The sequence below is a fragment of the Anguilla anguilla genome, chromosome 14 (assembly GCF_013347855.1).
Source record: "Anguilla anguilla isolate fAngAng1 chromosome 14, fAngAng1.pri, whole genome shotgun sequence".
Lineage (NCBI taxonomy): Eukaryota > Metazoa > Chordata > Actinopteri > Anguilliformes > Anguillidae > Anguilla > Anguilla anguilla.
In genome coordinates, this window is record NC_049214.1 from 25,064,968 (window position 1) to 25,082,289 (window position 17,322).

Consider the following 17,322-nt stretch of genomic DNA (forward strand, 5'->3'; position numbering starts at 1 on the left):
CTGTCATTAGGATGTATATTCAGCTCCATAATTCATGCTGCTGCTGATCAAGTTTTTAGAATTTGTGTAAAAAAGTTTTACATCGAATTGAGGTGACCTTTCCATATGCTGCGCCTTGTCTGTAACTGGTGATTCTCTTGTTACTTTTCTGAGACCTGAACACCATAACATTGAATTTAAGGACAAGCGCGTGCAAGCTAGTGAAATAGTTTTGGATAGATTATAGTTTAACCTATTTAATTCCCGTAAGGTATCAACACTGCTTGAAGTAGTGTTATTTTGAAGTAGACTCCTGTCATTCTGTTTGATTGAACTCCTGGTTGTTGGTTGTTGGGCTGCAAGGATGAGAAATCGGATCTACTTCCTGTTAAGTAAAAGTCATTGCAATTCCTTTTTTCTGTGAAGAAATTCAGGTTGAGGTGTATTGCTAACCCTAAAACACCCTAAAATCGCTAGTTTGCATTTTTGTGCTTCTAACGGGCCTTCAAAACGCCCTTAAATTGGGTATGATTCCAGAGACCATGTGTGTATTCTTCATTTGTGTCCATTTCTGTCTCAGTCGGGCTCGCCTGGATAAACAGAACCTATATAAGTGGCTAAAATAGCATGGATACCTTTTTTTTTTAGCAGGAAGCAACTGCATTGTGGAACTCATCTATTCCAACTCCCTTTTTAGAGCAGTAAATCTGAAGGATCCAAAACATCAGAATTAAAGGCATATTTAAATACATAGTTTATTGAAGGATATCCACATAGATGCAGAAGCAAAGTTCCCTCCTTTGTGCATCTCATCCCATCCCAAAGAACTTGAAAAAATATTGAAACATACCAACAAATAAAAAAGATTTAAAAAATACAATAAAACCAGATTGTAAACTCTTGACTTCAGTCACCATGTCCCTACTGTGGCTACTGTGGTGAACGTATATTTTAATGTACATATATTTTAAATTGCACTTTACTGTAAAAACTGTTATTAATGTCTTTAGCATGTGAATTGTGGGGTATAGCTCACGTTCCTGCTTCATGTAAATGGAAAATGCAGCTCCTCATAATGCGATTCAGTAAACATTCACAAACAATTACAGTACAAATTCATATTTACAAATGCAGCTGTTTTGCCATCAAACCATGTACAAACGAGACGCTTCAACAAAAAGCGTTGTTTGAGGTGGAAGAATCCCGCTGGGGTTTCTATGGGCGATGAAAGTGTTTTCGGGAGCTGTTGTTTGGGTGCTGTTATATGCATGTTTGGGGCCTGTATCATGAAGGAGGAATGTTCCGAGTTTCACTCGGTGCAGTTAGCCAGCTAACTCAGTAATCCTGCTTCGTTATACAGGTCTTTACTCAGCACAGTTAGCCAGCTAACTCAGTAATCCTGCTTCGTTATACAGGTCCCAGATGTACATAAAACAGCACCCGTATGACAGCTATTGTTGAAAAACAACAGAGCCCTGCTTGCCCAGTAGGTCTCCAGAGGCCTGTATCGTGATGCAGGATTATTAGGAGATTATTAGGAGTTAGGATAACTGCGCTGAGTAAAACCCGGAGCCCTCCCAGATCAGGAACGTGGACTGAATGGAAGTACAGAGAGCCGTTCCGGGTTTTAGTGCAGTTATCCAGCTAACTCAGTAATCCTGCTTCGTGATACAGGCTCCACGTCGCTACAGCTAACAGCTAACTGGGGTGCAGCTGCTAGGCCTGTGCTGAGGCCCCTGGCCCTGGGCCCCGGGGGGCCCCCCCGAGGGAAACGCTCAGCTGATGGACCGTTTCCTGGGCCTGGTGGAAGTGGCGATCAGCACCGTGGCGTTCAGGCCCTGGAGGTCTTTGGCGCGGGCCGGCTCCGCCCCTCCGGCGTCGGCGAAGGGGAAGGCCTGGCGGGTGAGGCGGGAGACGAAGCAGGGCATCTCCTTCTTCCCCGCCAGCTGGCCGCCGCGCGCCTGGAACCGGTACGCCACGCGGAAGTTCAGCCACGTCATCAGCCGTGTGACCTCCAGGCTCCGCCCCCCCTCCTCCTCCAGGAGGTCGCACAGCGTCTGAAGGAAGACCGAGCCCGTCAGGTGCATGAAGGCACTGTAACCTGCAGCACAAGACAAAACAACACAATATTTATTATTATTATCATCATCATCATCATTAATATTGTTATTAGTAGTAGTAGTAGTATTATTATGACTTACTTATGCTTGATCAACTGATTAAAACAAAAACTATTATTATTATTAGTAGTAGTAGTAATAGTAGGTTTACTACTTATGCATGATCAAGTGATTCAAACAAAAACTATTATTATTATTATTATAATATTACAGGTACTATTAGTACAGCACTACTGCTGTAGCGGGTGCCTTCAACAATAGGAGCAGGAAATGGCTGCAGGTTAAAATCCTCAGCTGGGGAAAGGCCCTCAGCCTGAGATTCCTGAGCATGGATCAGCGATAGATTCGTATCGTTGATTCATAGATTCATAGATCTGGGTGAAAGGTGAAATGGGAGTTGCGTAAAAAGAATTTGTTTGAGAGCGCTTGCGACGTGAGCACAGTGTGTACCGTGGCTCCGTGGTCTGGGTGTGACCAGGAGGATGAATGAACAGCTGAGTCACGGTAAGGTTAGGTCACGAGTCATTCATCGAGGGATTAGTGCAGAATCTCTTCGTTTCAGTGCAAGGATTCAGGGTTAAGTACCTCCCCGGCCCCCCAACTGATTTTAAACAGCAGCCTTCTCGTTATGCTCTGTGTTTCTTTGATGGCTGTGCAACAGAGCCATCTGTTATGAAGTGTGTGTTTATTGCCTAAGTGTAAGCAAAACAATTAGGGAAGATGGGCTGAATGGTCTGTTGTCATCTGCTGATGTTTCATCCAGTGCTCTAAGGTTCTAATGTTCTGGTGCTAGGCAACAGGAGGAGGGGGTGGAGCTCTAACCCGGGGGCGTGGCAAACATGACAGCGGTGTCAATGGGGATGGAGAGGTAGTGAGAGACGTTGTCCTCTTCCTCCGCCGCTGCCCTCCCCGGTGCCGAGTCCGTCTCTACCTCCACCCCGCTGTCTAGCTCGACCCCACGACAGGCCTGGAGAGAGAGAGAGAGAGAGAGGACAAGCTGTGAGACCCCCGCCTTCCTTCAACCAACCAACCAACCCGCCCACGCTGGAGCACATGGTGTGACACAGCAAAACTGGGAAACTGCAGCACCGCCTGTGATGGAGGCAACGGCATCACGCGAAGCCAACCTCCCATTCAGCACTGCAGTGAACGCACAATATACACTGTGGGGTGATGACAGTGTGCTATAACAGGGGCAGCAGTGTAGCACAGAGGGTAAGGAACTGGGCTTGTAACCAAAAGGTTATAGGTTTAATACCTGGATAGGACACTGCCGTTGTACCCTTGAGCAAGGTGCTTAACCTGCATTGCTTCAGTATATATCCAGCTGTATAAATGGATGCAATGTAAATGCTATGTAAAAAAAAAAACTGTAAGTCGCTTTGGATAAGAGTGTCTGCTAAATGCCTATAATGTAACTGTAACAGTTAGGGAAGTGGGCTTGTAGCCTAAAGGTTGCCGGGTCTATGTAGGGCATTGGCATTCTACCCTGGAGCAAGGCACGAACCTGCCTGAATGTGCTGCTGTATAAATTCATTCTATTTAATAATGCAATTCAAAAGTTGCAAGTCGCTCTAGATAATAGCACCTGCTTTATGCCTGTAAGGTAAAAGCAATAACACCATCTGACCGACAGAAAACTCTGAGCCAGAGTATGTCCTATAGTTTAGCTGAGCTAACAAGAGCTAGCAAGACCGCGTAGAGCAGTGATAAGATGACTTGCCTTCAAACCAGATGCTTAAATGCATTGTGGAGCAGTGTAGTTTGTACCCTTGGTGAAGGTAATTCATCTAAATTGAATCAGTTAATGCTCATGTAGTGATATGTCAGCTATGTTTATCTTTCTAGACAGACATATCTGCTGCGCAAATATGACCATTAAGCTGTATCATGTGATAAAGTCAAATATAATTTAGAATTATGACTAGTACATCTACAGGTTAACAGGGAGTGAAAGTACTTGGCGGAGCTGAGGTGGACTTTGCTCACCTGTATGAAGAAAAGTTTCGTTTTCCCGACCATTGCGGGGCTTTCGAAACAGCTGAAGATTCGCGCCAGCCTCACGGCGCCCCCATCCGCCCCGAAAACCACACCCTCCTCCCCGTGGCTGGACAGGACCCCCACGAAACAGTCCGCTACGGGGCCCTCGCTTGCTGTGGGTGGAGGGAGACACAACGATTGGCTGTTTAACTACCTGAAGCCTTCACCAGTCAAAAAAAGTGCAGTTCAAAAGTGTGGTATGTGCATTCTAAAGTGTGAACGCTGAACTGGAGGATTAAGCTTTTGACGCAAATATTTTTTTAGTTAAAAACCATGAATTAGGAATCCTATTGCATGTCACCCACCCTTGCTGGCCCCCTCCGCCTTTTAACCAATTTAAACTGACCTATCCCAGTACTGTGATGTCACAGTCACCCAGTAAGGGTGGTTACTTTGGTAATTTCTGAGAATTGATGAGGGTTACAAAACATTTTTCTTAACTTTTTGTGCATTTTTTCACAGTGTAGGAGAAATGGACTGTCAGCTGTTTTACGGGAGGGTGAAGTCATGATTCAGATGATCGATGTCAGCTGAGGAGGGGGCGTGGTTGATCTGAAACAGGAGCTTCTGAAATCGTACTTCCTGGACAAATATTGAATGTTTGCATGATGACAGTCATGAGACACTCCGGGGTCGTAATAAAACTGAAAAGCGCAGATTGCACAAGTGCCACCTGGCGCAGGTTGTAGCGTTTTTCGCCGTAATACGTTCATTTCATCTTCTGTCTAGTCATGTGGCTGCCGGCTCGTGAAGGTAAAGTCACGTGATTTTCCAGAAATTCTGCCCGAGGGGCATTCTGTCACTCTTGCTTAACAAAAAATATCACATTTCCGTCCTTCCATGTCCAGTAGCTGACAGTCACAAATACACGGTGCCTAATAACACTTCTTCTAGTGCTCGTTATTTCAGGTGTCATGCCTGGTGTTTCTCGGTCATTCACATTCTTGCTTGATAATTGGAATGTAAGGTACATTACTGGAAAACTTCTCGACATCCCCCCCCCTCCAAAAAAAAAGACATCTGTGCAGGGCTGTTAAAATTGGAACTCTGGTCACATGAGAACAAGTGTGTCAGTTAATTTATGATTATTGTTCAAAACATATTTTTCTGATTTCAGAAAGCCAATCAATAAAGCATCTTATTTTGAGTCAGGGTTTCAATCAATATTAACATAATGTTGATATTTTACAGTTAAATTATAATTCCTCAAAATTATAATTTCTCCCTTAGAATTCCATTTAATTGGGTAGAGCTTACATCACATAACATTACATTTATTTGGCCGATGTTTTTATCCAAAGCAACATACAATAAGTGGACACCAAAGGTCATTGGAACAACTACAAAACACAGGTTCGATAAGGTACAATACTCAATTCGTAACAGTTATTCATAGCCAAGAACACATTGTCCAGTTCACACAGTAAGCATTACTTTCTGACCTAACCCATGCTAAGTCAAACTAGGAGGCGTGACAAGCTACAACATCAAGATAATGATACGAAGTACATTATAAGTTCTGGATGGAGGTACATGTAGAACGAAAGTGGCACAGGAGGTACATGTGTACCATGAAGCTGGCATAGACTCAAAGCTCTTGTATTAGATAGATCAGAACAGCTGAGACCCTGACCACCTTCAAACGACGACTGAAGACTCATCTCTTCAGGCTGCACCTCTCCCCATCCCTCCCCACCTCCCTGTAGTCTCTAACTGACTTTGTAATCTTAGGGTTGTAGCTAGGTAAGCTGCTTATCTTAGTTGACTTAGTTATTGCACTTTTGCCTACTCAACTATTGCTTGTTTTATTTGCATAGACTGCTTTGTTGCTGTCTTTGTTGTGTTAATCAGATTAACCTACAGGATTCAAGTTAAACTATGCAGTCGTTCCCTGCACTTGGAACTGTACTTCCCTCTAGGGTTTTCAACACACTTGTTCCTGGTTTTGGTTATACACTTTGTTGTACATCACTGTGGATAAGAGCGTCTGCCAAATGCCTGTATTGTAATGTAATGTAATGTAGATTACACTGCCTGAAATTTTCACCTGCAACCTTAAAGCTTTAGGTTTGGAACCCCGGTGTCTCGCTGCAGATGGTATTGAGAAAAGGTAGCCAGCCTTCATTTGTGCAGTGAAAAAAACGCACCGATAGAGAAACAGCGCGCTCTAGCAACGCAAGAGCTGAGCCATAGTCTGTTTCTCTCTCTTCTGCGCTCAAGCTCTGCAGACCTCCAGCAACAACCCAGACCTGCCAAGGGCCGCGGCACTGCTACGCGGTGACTGCGTCACGCAGAACAGACACCGTCGCGCGCAGTAGCATGCTAAATGGATACTTAAATAAGAAACCTCCGCTGTCCTATCTCCTGGTTTCTCACCCTCGACTGGTCGACAGGTAAACTGCTCAGAACATACTGTACCTGGGCTGGGGTTGTAGAAATATGAGCAAAATACATGCCTAAAACAGCTGGTTGAGGTTGGATAAACATTAATTAAATGCATGCCTGAAACAGCTGGTTAAGGTTGGATAAATATGAATAAAATATCTTATTAAAAACAGCAGGTTGGGGTTGTAGAAATATAATACTCTCTTCAAACAGCTGGTTGCATTTGAAGAAATACACTCTCTTCAAACAGCTGGTTGGATTTGGAGAAATATAATGCTCTCTTCAAACAGCTGGTTGGATTTGGAGAAATATAATGCTATCTTCAAACAGCTGGTTGGATTTGGAGAAATATACTCTCTTCAAACAGCTGGTTGGATTTGGAGAAATATACTCTCTTCAAACAGCTGGTTGGATCTGGAGAAATATAGTACTCTCTTAAAACAGCTGGTTGGTGAAGTGCGGAGGGTGTACCTTCTTTGAAGAGCTGGTAGATCTCCTCGGCGGTGGGGTCCGTATGAAAGTCCACCTGGAAGCCCAGCCGAGTCAGGACTTTGTGGAGCCTCTTCGTGTCTCGTTTAGCTCCTTTCCTTGCAGGTAGATCCACTCCACGGTCAAAGGCCACCACTGAAACGACAAGGGCCCTGTTTCTGGCCCGTGACATCCCTGTTTGAGAGGGGTCCGAAGCACGAATGGGGGAGAACATGGCAAAATAATGTGTCACCGGGCACAGAAAGAGAATTTTGAAGCACACCTGCCTGCCTCCCTCTGTTATGTAAAGCAGTTCAGACTCCAGGTGGTAAACTGCACTAAACTGCACGTCCACTTCCAAAAAAGGAGTTCCTGCTAGACGGGGGAGTTGCCATCACATGGTATTAGTCATGTTCTGTATTGTGTAATCATTTCCGCACCTTCTTACTTAGACTATGTAAGTATGATTAGCTCAGCAGGCTGCAGAAAAACCCACAGCGCACCCTTAGTAACTACCCTCACCTCTGACTTCCGCATCATTTCGTCATCACGAAATTTCTGCGTGGTGTACTAACCCCATTTTAGGATTGGTTATATTTCATAATGGTAAACAAAGTTAGTATGGTCGCGGGTAAACATTGCATTGTGATTGGTAAAAATAGGTGAAAATGTTGTTTCTAGGGAGAGAGTGAGGTGCAGCAGGAGCTGCATGGTTCAAGATGTTAATGGAATAAAACATCCACCACAGAGTGGTTTTGCTTTATGTGCCAGAGTCCGTGAGTTTATTCCTAAAGTTCCATATTCTAGCTGTTTGTCTGTCCGTGCTTCCCTTTAATTTTTTAAAATCCTGTATGTCCTAAGCAGGGACATAACATTCTGGAAGTTCTATGTATTTTTACTTTTTGCGTTGTAAAAACATAGCAAATTTCACAATGAACTTGCGGTTCCAGCTGATTGTTGTGGTAGGAGCACCAGTGACTAAGACTGCTGAACTAGCTGATGTTTCATGAAGAACAGTGACTAAGGGGATGCTGGCATGCAATTCTAAAGAAAAAACATGATCAACTAGGGGCAACCGCGCTTAAATGCATACTCCTAGACCATGATGTCTATGCATGGGTTCAAGATACAAGGGGGAAATAGATTACCTACTCTGAATCTACTGAGTGCAAATATATATTTATGTACAGCATGAGCAGGCATTTATTTTATCGCAATAAATGGTAAATGGTAAATGGACTGCATTTATATAGCGCTTTTATCCAAAGCGCTTTACAATTGATGCCTCTCATTCGCCAGAGCAGTTAGGGGTTAGGTGTCTTGCTCAAGGACACTTCGACATGCCCAGGGCACGGTTTGAACCGGCAACCCTCCGACTGCCAGACAATCGGTCTTACCTCCTGAGCTATGTCGCCCCCCCTGTCGCAATAAACTGTGGAAATTTAGAGGGGAAGAACAGGGGATGACGTGATTGATATCTTGAAACAGGATTTTCTGAAATCTTACTTCCGGGACAGATTTGCTAATGTCAGACAACAGATGACAGGCATGAGACACTCCAGGGTCATTTTGAAACTGAAAGCACAGATTGCACAAGCGCTCCCTGGTACAGGTGGTAGCACTTGTTTCCTGTCAGACGTTCCTTTTATTTTCTGTCTGATCATGCGGCCGCAGGCTCGTAAAGTCATGTGATTTGCCATACGCAGACGTCCAGTCATCTAGGGCGGCGGGTATAATGGGTACCGGCGGCGGTGTAGTATAATGACTAAGGAGCTGGTCCTGTAACCGGTTCGATTCCCCGGGTAGGACACTGCCGTACTTAGCCTGCATTGCTTCAGTATATACCCAGCTGTAATGGGTGGATGCAATGTAAATGTAAATGCTATGTAAAAGTCGTGTAAGTCGCTCTGGATAAGCGCGTCTGCTAAATGCCTGTAATGTAATGTAATTAAAACCGGGCAGTGAGATTACCCTCTAGCTGTATCTCAGAATTCAGCAAAGCTCACAGCAGGCCTTTGGTAATGTCGAGGAAAACACCTCCGCTGCAGGTTCGTTCGAGCCTGATGAATTCTATATGTGTTAGGTCAAAACAAACTTAACACAGAAATCAAAGAAGTTCTCAAAGTTTAATTAACCGGTTTATTTCCAGAGTCTGGAGGAGACCACTTAGAGAGTTGAACAGGGATTCCCCTTCTGGATCCATACCTTTTATAATGTGAAGACATCTTTCTCCACTCACAACCTTGACCATGAAATATATCATTTCAATACAGTGCCCCCCCCCCCCCCCCCACCGTTTTACATACCTTTCTGGTGAAATACATGTTTTTCTCAATTCAAATTAAGCTACGTCTTCCTGCCGTCATGGTGACCACTGATAAGGTAAACAGTACCAGGCTGTAGACTGGCCTTGAAGGCAGGCGCAACTGCTGGCCCTCAAGCAACAGTCAGACCACTACACCCTGTATTTTCCAAAGGCCCTCTGCACAGTGTAACAAATAAAACGTTTTATAAAACATATATCAATGGCGATTATGCCAACATATATCAATAATGATTATGCACAAATGAGTATAAGATAATGATTAAATCTGCATATCCTTACACAGTGACTACCCTCAGCTCAGGCTTCTTTCACATAATTTCATAATTACGGAATTTCTGTGGCTTCTACTGTATGTGTTCCTACTTCCTCCTGCATTTAATGTATTAGGTCTGCTGGAAACTGATTTTAGCCGGCCCACTTCTCTGATCCCAAGAGATAAGAGATCAACCTGATTTCTGTAAATGTTTTGGAATCTGAATTTTTTTTAATTGCCCTGGAAACCTGTTAGGGGGGTGGGGGTATGCATAAAAGGTGCTGTAATTTCTAAAAGATGAAACTCAAATGTATAAAAACACCCTTTATAAATGATGTGAATCTGCACTTGAACCACAATGTGATTTGTTTATTTGTTTGATTATAAATCTAAAATGGCAGAGTACAGAGCAAAGTGAAGAAAAAAATATGTATATGTATATACAGAGATTTAGCCGCCCTGCCACATTTCAGGGAAGAGGGAAGTTTCAATACGTCATCAACATGCGTCCGCGTAATGTTGACTGTAAAGTACAGAACTGTGCTGTAATGCCTGAGAAAAAAATACTGGAGACGTGGAGTTAATTTAGTTTCGTTTTCTTAGTATTGAAACACAAGATTCAAAGACTACCGTCTTGCAGTTATCATTGCTGCCAGCTTGCCCCCTTGACTGTGGAGTTTTCGGGCATGCCTCCTATCTAGCTAGGTCATGTGTCGATACAGTTAAGACGTTAGCTTGCAACCTACCTTACTTTTTAACTGGATAGCCGTATATATATACCTTGCAAGCTGGCGGGTGTCTGCATACTTTTTTATAACGTTATTTTTATTTGAACCGTCGTTGCAGTAGTTGTGATGTAAGCCATTGCTGATGTTAAATACACATTTGCTTAGCTAGGTAGCTGGTTTTTTAGCACGAGACAATCCACTTGTGCGATTCTGAAGCTTTTTGCTAACTCAGCTGGGTGTTTTGGGCGTCAAAGTAGAAGGCAATAGGATTATCGAAATTCGCAAGTGCTATTCAACTCCGGGGTGCAAATAATATGCCTCCCTACAAGAAGAATGGAATTCCAGACAGGTTAGACGGTCTGCTCTATCGGAAATTATAGCGTACAACGACATCTGTATAAGTTACACTAAAGTTAGCTAGCCAAAACAACTGTTAATTGGTTTTTTGCCAACGCATGCTGAAAATGAATGCAGCCACCGTTGTTGAGCGTGTATTTAACGTTATTTACTTACCTTGTACTTTCCCAGCATTGTCGATATGTCACGCGTTCCCAGAACTGCGTGTGAATGTATATGAATAATTATGTCCAAATGGATGCTTATCGCTCGGTCAGGTGGACGGAGTACCAGGCTGTCGGGAAGAGAATCCCCGGGACCCGGTTCATCGCCTTCAAAGTTCCCTTGAATAAGGTAGGGACTGTTCTGTTGCATGATCTAATTCCACTCGTGGTTCATGCTATTCCCCTTTTAGACACACTTTAGGCACGAATCAATATCATAGACCTTGGGAAAGAACGCACACTGAAGCGGCATAGGTTATTCATCTTCCACCATTTGGATTCAGACCTGAAATGATATGGATAATAGAAGGGATGTGTGATAATAATATGTTGTCCATATTGGACAGTAATAGCATGACGGCACATCAGTTTCGCTTGTTGGAACTTTAAAATTTGGCTGAGAAAGTCATCTCTAGCACCATAGTTTTGTAGCAGTTTATGCATGCATGTCAGGAATGGTTTCTCAGCCAAAGGGGGTGGTGGTGGTAGTTTGTAACCGTGTGTGCCCCCCCCCCCCCCTCCACTCAGAACCTGAGGAGGCAGCTGCGCCCCCTGGAAGCCTTCGGGCCACAGGACCTGGTGAATGTGGTGGAGCAGGAGAAGAACGCTCTGGGCCTTGTTATTGACCTGACCTTCACCACCCGCTACTACAAGCCAGAGGTGAGCAGCCTGAAGAGAGAGGGGGCTGAAGTGGTGAGAGGATAGTTCTGAGGTGTCCTTCTCTTGGGTCAGCTGTAAGACTGTCCTTCTCTAGGCTCAGCTGGTAAGACAGGTAAGACTGCTCACCAGACCTGGAGCTCTTAATTATAAAAGTTTGTCCCTTCTACCTCCCTCAGGAATTCAGCTCCGCTATAATCACAGCAGTCTATATACCCCCGCAGGCGGATAAAACGCACGCTAGAGGACCTTTACGAAGTAATTAATGGACTAGAGAACGCTCACCCTGAGGCAGCTTCTATTGTTGTTGGCGATTTCAACAGGGCTAATATGAGGAAAGTTTTGCATGAATATCACCAGCACATTAACTTTCCTACCCGTGGTGACCAGACTCTTGACCATTGTTATTCTCAACTACGGGACAGCTAAAAACCCCTCCCCCGCCCTGCCTTTGGCAAGGCGGATCACACCTCCATTCTTCTCCTCCCAACCTACAGACAACGCCTAAAACAGGAAAAACCGTTGGTACTGCTGCTAATGTTTAATACTATGTATATTTTTGATATTTTTGCTGTCTTGCTTCTACGTAGTTGCTGCCTGCCATGTCATAAGAATTTCTTTGCTCAGAATGACCTTGTGTTATACTGTGCACTTTACAAATAAGAACACTTTGAACTTTGAAGATTGTCCTTCTCTAAGCTCAGCTGTAAGACTGTCCTTCTCTAAGGTCAGCTGTTAGACTGTCCTTCTCTAGGGCCACCTGTAAGACTGTCCTTCTCTAGGGTTAGTTTTAAGACTGACCTTCTCTAAGGTCAACTTTGAGACTCCTCCTTATGGGTCAACTGTAATACTGCCTTTCTCTGGGCCTGATGTAAGACTGTCCTTCTCTTGGATCAGTGTCAGACTGTCCTTCTCTAGGGTCAAATGTAAGACTGTTCTTCTCTTGGGTGGACTGTACTGTAAGACAGTACAGGCGAGAGAGAGGCACTAAATATAGCAATTTAATGTTTAGTGCCTTGTCCGTATGCCAGTTTGTATATGTTTTAAAATGTTTGGCATTGCTGTATTACCCATTATGATTTCAGTTATGTGTTTAAGCTCTGGAACAGGACATAATGTAAATGAGAAACGGTTCTCAACTGCACTCTCTGGGTACAGAATGGTTAACTGTATTTAAGAAAAGAAGTGTGTAGGGTGTGAGGCTTTCATTTAAGTTTTCCTCCCAGGGATTAAGGTGTGTAATCTCCGTGTCGCTCTTTTCTCATGGAAGGATCTGCCGGAGGGTGTGCAGTATGTGAAGATCTTCACCGCGGGAAAAGAGGTCCCCAGCGATCCCACCATCCTCAGCTTCAAGCGGGCGGTGCACCGGTTCCTCGGGGAAAACCAAGACAACGGTGAGGGGAGGGGGGACACCGGTCACGGCCGAGCCGTTGGGCTTACGCACGTTGGGCCTCATTCACAAACCTTTTCTGAAATTATTCTTACTTCTGTTCCTAAGAATGGTCCTACGAAAAAACCCGATACGGGATTCATGACACACGTGCAGACCTGCGCGTATCCCAGTTGTGTGCGATGAAGAATGCTGGCTGTTTGTAAATTTTATGCGCAATACCGTTCGTGTGATTAGCACAAGGAAACGGTACAGATAAGGAAAAAAAAATGACGAATGCCGAAATGTTCGTGGAAACGTTCCTACACTACACGTTCCTGCAATCAAATTTTTTTCCGGTCAGCTAGGATTTCTGCGCGAGCCTGACTTATCGCATGCGATGCGATAAGGAGTATGACGTCATGTGCTGCGGAGGAGAACCTGTCTGTGCACTCCCAGAACAGCAACGGAGGCTTCAGCCATGACTGCTGATAAAAATGACTCTGATCTATGACTCTGACCAATAGCAAAGGAGCAGTGAGCCCCTGAGTTTTTCTTATCACCTTGAACTCCGTTTACACTGCTGATCTCCTTTGCCTGTTACATGTTATGAGCAAACGCCAGCCAATAGCGCACGTTTCTGTTGACATCGTAACCGTGTGATGAGGCACGCGATTGGTTACGGTCAGGTCTCAGTGAGAGATATGAGTTCATCAAAATGAATGTAAATTTGTCAGCTTCAGTGTGTTGCATTTAGGTTTCCTTTCTTTTTCCAGATAAGTTGATAGGGGTGCACTGTACCCATGGGCTGAATCGCACCGGCTATCTCGTGTGCAGGTAAGCTTATCTGTTTGTCCAGTGTGCCCTCCCCCAAGTAGATTTAGGTTTAAAGTCTTTCAAGCTTGCATACTCCCCCAAGCTTTTAAGTTGTACTGTATACTGTATACTACAGTAGGTGTGAGGCGATAAATGCGGGTTTCATGTTTGTGTGCGTGTGTGAGGGTTATCAGATTGTGCTGGAGACTTTTATGTTAATCATTGACACCGAACTTTGTGTGAATTTTGTGCCAGGATCTTACGTCTGTCTTTAAAACCTCTGTGTGATCGATTATTAAGTTAACGATATCCTTGCACGAGTTCAGAAACTCTTTGACCAAAAAATATTAATCTCACGTCCACCACGATGCTACCATGGTCGTGTCTAGATGGTTTACAGGAGATTTTGGGATGTGTTGTCTTATCCGATAGGTCTGCCACGAACGAAGAAGTAAATTGAGCAAAGTTTTACCTAATTTGTTAGTCAAACTAAGGATCAATCCTTTGGACAGGATGGTAACCAAATAAAATATGGGGAAACAAGCAACGCTAAGGTAGCTAGCTACATTCCAAGAATTACAGCTGACCCAAGCCCTTGTGGTTTTCTGACACTGTAGGTATCTGATAGACGTTGAAGGCATGGATCCAGCTGAGACTATAGAGTGTAAGTATAGAGACGTATGTATATTTAACATTTCGAAAACAAAATTGTAGGACGAGATTTAGAAATGACCCTGGTTCTGCCTGCTGTCTGGGTGTGTGATTTGAAGGTACTTGCGGGTGAGTGACTGATCTCTTTTCTCTCAGTGTTCAACCGATCAAGGGGCCACTCCATAGAGAGGGAGAATTACCTGGAGGACCTGAAGTCAGGGCCAAAGAGAAGGTGTGGCTGGCTTAGGGAAGGATTGTACTCCCCCCCCACCCCCGAATAATTGCTCTTAGTTACGTATTGAGATATTTCCATACCTGATCTTTCTGGACACGCACCATCTTTTATACACCTGCGTTCCTCCTTTATCTGCAGCAACCAGGGCATCGACCAGCCGGACCAAGAGGCAGTCTTGGGCCAAATGGGCCACAGGCCAGACGATGCCCCCTTCAACGCATACCCACACCCGCCCTTTAATGTGCGAGTGCCATTTCACGCCATGCCCTTCCCCGGTCCCTACATGTAGGTTCTTCTTCTTCGCCGTCGTCTTCTTCTCCTCCTCCTCCTTGTACTTCTTCTTCTCCTGAATGTCAAAGAGTATTTACTGATCCTGGGTGTAAATGTTGGCCATTTGTTTTTTGCTTTTTCCTTACACATTTTCTCTAACACAACAGGAAGTGGGGCAGTTAAAGTACAGTGTTATTTGTAGTATGAAGCCCCCCCCCCCCCCCCCCCCAGTTTGGCAGTCCAGTCTTAAATGCATTTTTACCCCATGCTGTCACTCAACTCCTAAAAACCCTGTTCCTCTGTGTGTTCCTGTTCCCTGCAGGCCTCCCCATCATTGGGGCTTAAGGCCACCAATGGAAGGGTATCACGGACCCCCCCTTCACCCTCCCCCACACCCACCCTATAGGACAGGGCCCCCGCAGCCTCACCATCAGGGGTCGGACTGGAAGAGACCCCACCCGCCCTGCCCCGCCCCGTACCCCGTGTTGCCCCGCTACTCCTACGGCGAGCCCTGGAGTAGCCCCCCAAACGGTCTCTTCCCGACCCCTGGGTTGCCACCGGGGCATCAGGGAGGCCCCCAGGGGCCCGACAGGAAACGTCGATTCAGGGTCCACAGACAGGACAGGGACTGGTCCTGATGCTGCCGTTCTCGAAAAGCCTTGGCCACGCCCCCTCCCCGGCTGCACATCGCACACTGAGATGAGAGCTGTCTCTCTTGCTACTGATACTCCTCTTGTGGAATGTTCTGCACATGGTTGTTTTTGCCTGATTCTTTCTCCCCGCCCTCCCATTACTGGCAAAACATGAAGTGGAATAATGCCAGTAGGTCAGTAAAAAACGTATTCCTGACATATTGTGCAATGTTCATTTAAGAAGAAAAAAAAATCCTGGAAAATTGATCTCCTCTACACTTGGTGCGACCATGAACTTCAGGAGCTGCTTTTGAACAGGAATACTCAGTTGTGGAATTCCATTCCTCCCCCCCCATGTTGGACTGAAGTGGTGGTACGTTTGGGACTCTCTTAATTATTTTGTGTTTTATTCAGACTAACAGAGATTTTCTTTGCGCTGAACGTTGTGATGTTTACTAGGAAAATTTCCTTTTTAATAGGCGTAATGCTGGAGACGGTAACGATACTGTTGACATTGCCCGAGAAGGGTAATGCCATAAGTTCTTTTTATGTTTTTTAATGTAATCACACTTGGACTGGAGAAATGGTCATGGGACTACACCATATAATAAACTCCCAAATAGAAGTTAAAAACCAGCTTTAAAAAGTTACATATAGGCCATTTCATTCAGTTTTCTTTTTTTACCTTTTTTGCTGTGTGTCCTTGAAGTGCCTGCAGGTCTTATTTTTGTCTGCAAAGATTTAAGGTGTATTTCAGTGCTGAACTAAGACCCCTAACTGTAAAACCTAAGGCTGAATGAGTCAGGGGGGCAGTTTGAAGAAATCGGGTGTTTTGAATAGTTGCTCGTTCATTCTTAGGTTCAAACTGATGCGTGTGCACATCCTTGCATATCTATTTAAATGTTTAAAAAGTTTCCTATTATAAGATTTTTGGCAGTCTTATTCCATAAGGTCTACCCAACTTGTTAAGGATTTTTGTCCCACAAGCTCTGCGTTGATTGGTTAACTGACCGTGAATGGCACGAGTGCCCCCCCCCCCCCTATCTCCTGTCTACACTCCCCGCTCTGGAAAAGGGAACAACCAAACATGACGTTCATAAATCAACCGGTACAACATGTATTCTGAATGGACTGTTCATCCTGGTGATTTTTTTTTCTTATACAACAACAAAAAGTTGTGAAGTAGTACTGTGTTCCTATTTTACCAGCACACAAGTATCAGTTCACACTGCACAATCAATCGATTTCTAAACAATGGAACTAAATAAATCTGTATTAATGCAGTACCGTTTTTTTTTCTTCTTACTTCCCAAAATGTCAACCACCGATCTAGTGTAATTAACAGGAGCAATTGAGGGTAAGCATCATTTTCAACGATTCAATAACTGGAATTATAGCTAGACATACCTATGTAGAGCTATTTTTAGTGTGTATGCACCATACGTGTGGATTAAACTCCGGGGCGCACGGAGACTGGACTACCGCACTCATTGTGGCTCGTCTGATTGTAGAAGACAGCGCATGCACCTGTTTAATAACTACTCGCATTCATATTACATGCGTTACTGATAATCTTCTCTGGTAGTTTGTCGATTTTATTCGATTTTCTATTCAGCAATTTGTATAGGCAGGATTCAGCAAGTGTGGGACATCAGCAGAAGTGGGACACTTAAGCTTTGCATTACTCTGCTATGTACGAATGAACAGCCAATCAAAAGAAAAACATTCTTGAATTGTTGCTACAATAGTTATTGTCATTCAACAATTTTTGTTTGGACTGACGTCCTTAACGTCACTGGTGCAGGTAAAAAGGTTTTCGATAGTCTCCTACTG

The 17,322-nt window shown here is 44.4% G+C and overlaps 2 protein-coding genes across 3 annotated transcripts; one reads left to right on the top strand and one right to left on the bottom strand.

Annotated features, from left to right (window-relative positions):
• Positions 1-738: 738 nt before the first annotated feature.
• Positions 739-10,995, bottom strand: casp17 (caspase 17, apoptosis-related cysteine peptidase). Of its 2 annotated transcripts, XM_035391432.1 has the most exons (5): positions 10,813-10,995; positions 6,996-7,187; positions 4,089-4,252; positions 2,922-3,066; positions 739-2,080 (listed from the first exon to the last, which is right to left on the bottom strand). In XM_035391432.1, exons 2-5 carry the CDS (start codon positions 7,183-7,185, stop codon positions 1,755-1,757), a joined length of 825 nt encoding a protein of 274 aa, XP_035247323.1. In that variant the 5' UTR covers positions 7,186-7,187; positions 10,813-10,995; the 3' UTR covers positions 739-1,754. The 2 variants fall into 2 exon arrangements, with proteins under 2 accessions (XP_035247323.1, XP_035247322.1); XM_035391431.1 differs by lacking the exon at positions 10,813-10,995 and having other exon boundaries at positions 6,996-7,666.
• On the top strand, positions 10,055-16,772 carry LOC118212923 (RNA/RNP complex-1-interacting phosphatase-like). Its single transcript, XM_035391430.1, has 9 exons — positions 10,055-10,648; positions 10,914-10,989; positions 11,388-11,519; positions 12,787-12,910; positions 13,662-13,722; positions 14,319-14,365; positions 14,509-14,584; positions 14,726-14,872; positions 15,180-16,772. The coding sequence occupies exons 1-9, from the start codon at positions 10,614-10,616 to the stop codon at positions 15,493-15,495; spliced, it is 1,014 nt and encodes a 337-aa protein (XP_035247321.1). The 5' UTR covers positions 10,055-10,613; the 3' UTR covers positions 15,496-16,772.
• The last annotated feature ends 550 nt before the right edge of the window (positions 16,773-17,322 follow it).

Coding starts and splice junctions, on each gene's coding strand:
- casp17 (XM_035391431.1), bottom strand. CDS start 7,227: ATGTTCTCCCCCATTCGTGCTTCGGACCCCTCTCAAACAGGGATGTCA. Junction 4,253..6,995: donor CTACCAGCTCTTCAAAGAAG/GTACACCCTCCG, acceptor CTCCACCCACAG/CAAGCGAGGGCCCCGTAGCG. Junction 3,067..4,088: donor CGAAACTTTTCTTCATACAG/GTGAGCAAAGTC, acceptor CTCTCTCTCCAG/GCCTGTCGTGGGGTCGAGCT.
- LOC118212923 (XM_035391430.1), top strand. CDS start 10,614: ATGCCTCCCTACAAGAAGAATGGAATTCCAGACAG. Junction 10,649..10,913: donor AAGAATGGAATTCCAGACAG/GTTAGACGGTCT, acceptor TCGCTCGGTCAG/GTGGACGGAGTACCAGGCTG. Junction 14,366..14,508: donor TCCAGCTGAGACTATAGAGT/GTAAGTATAGAG, acceptor CTTTTCTCTCAG/TGTTCAACCGATCAAGGGGC.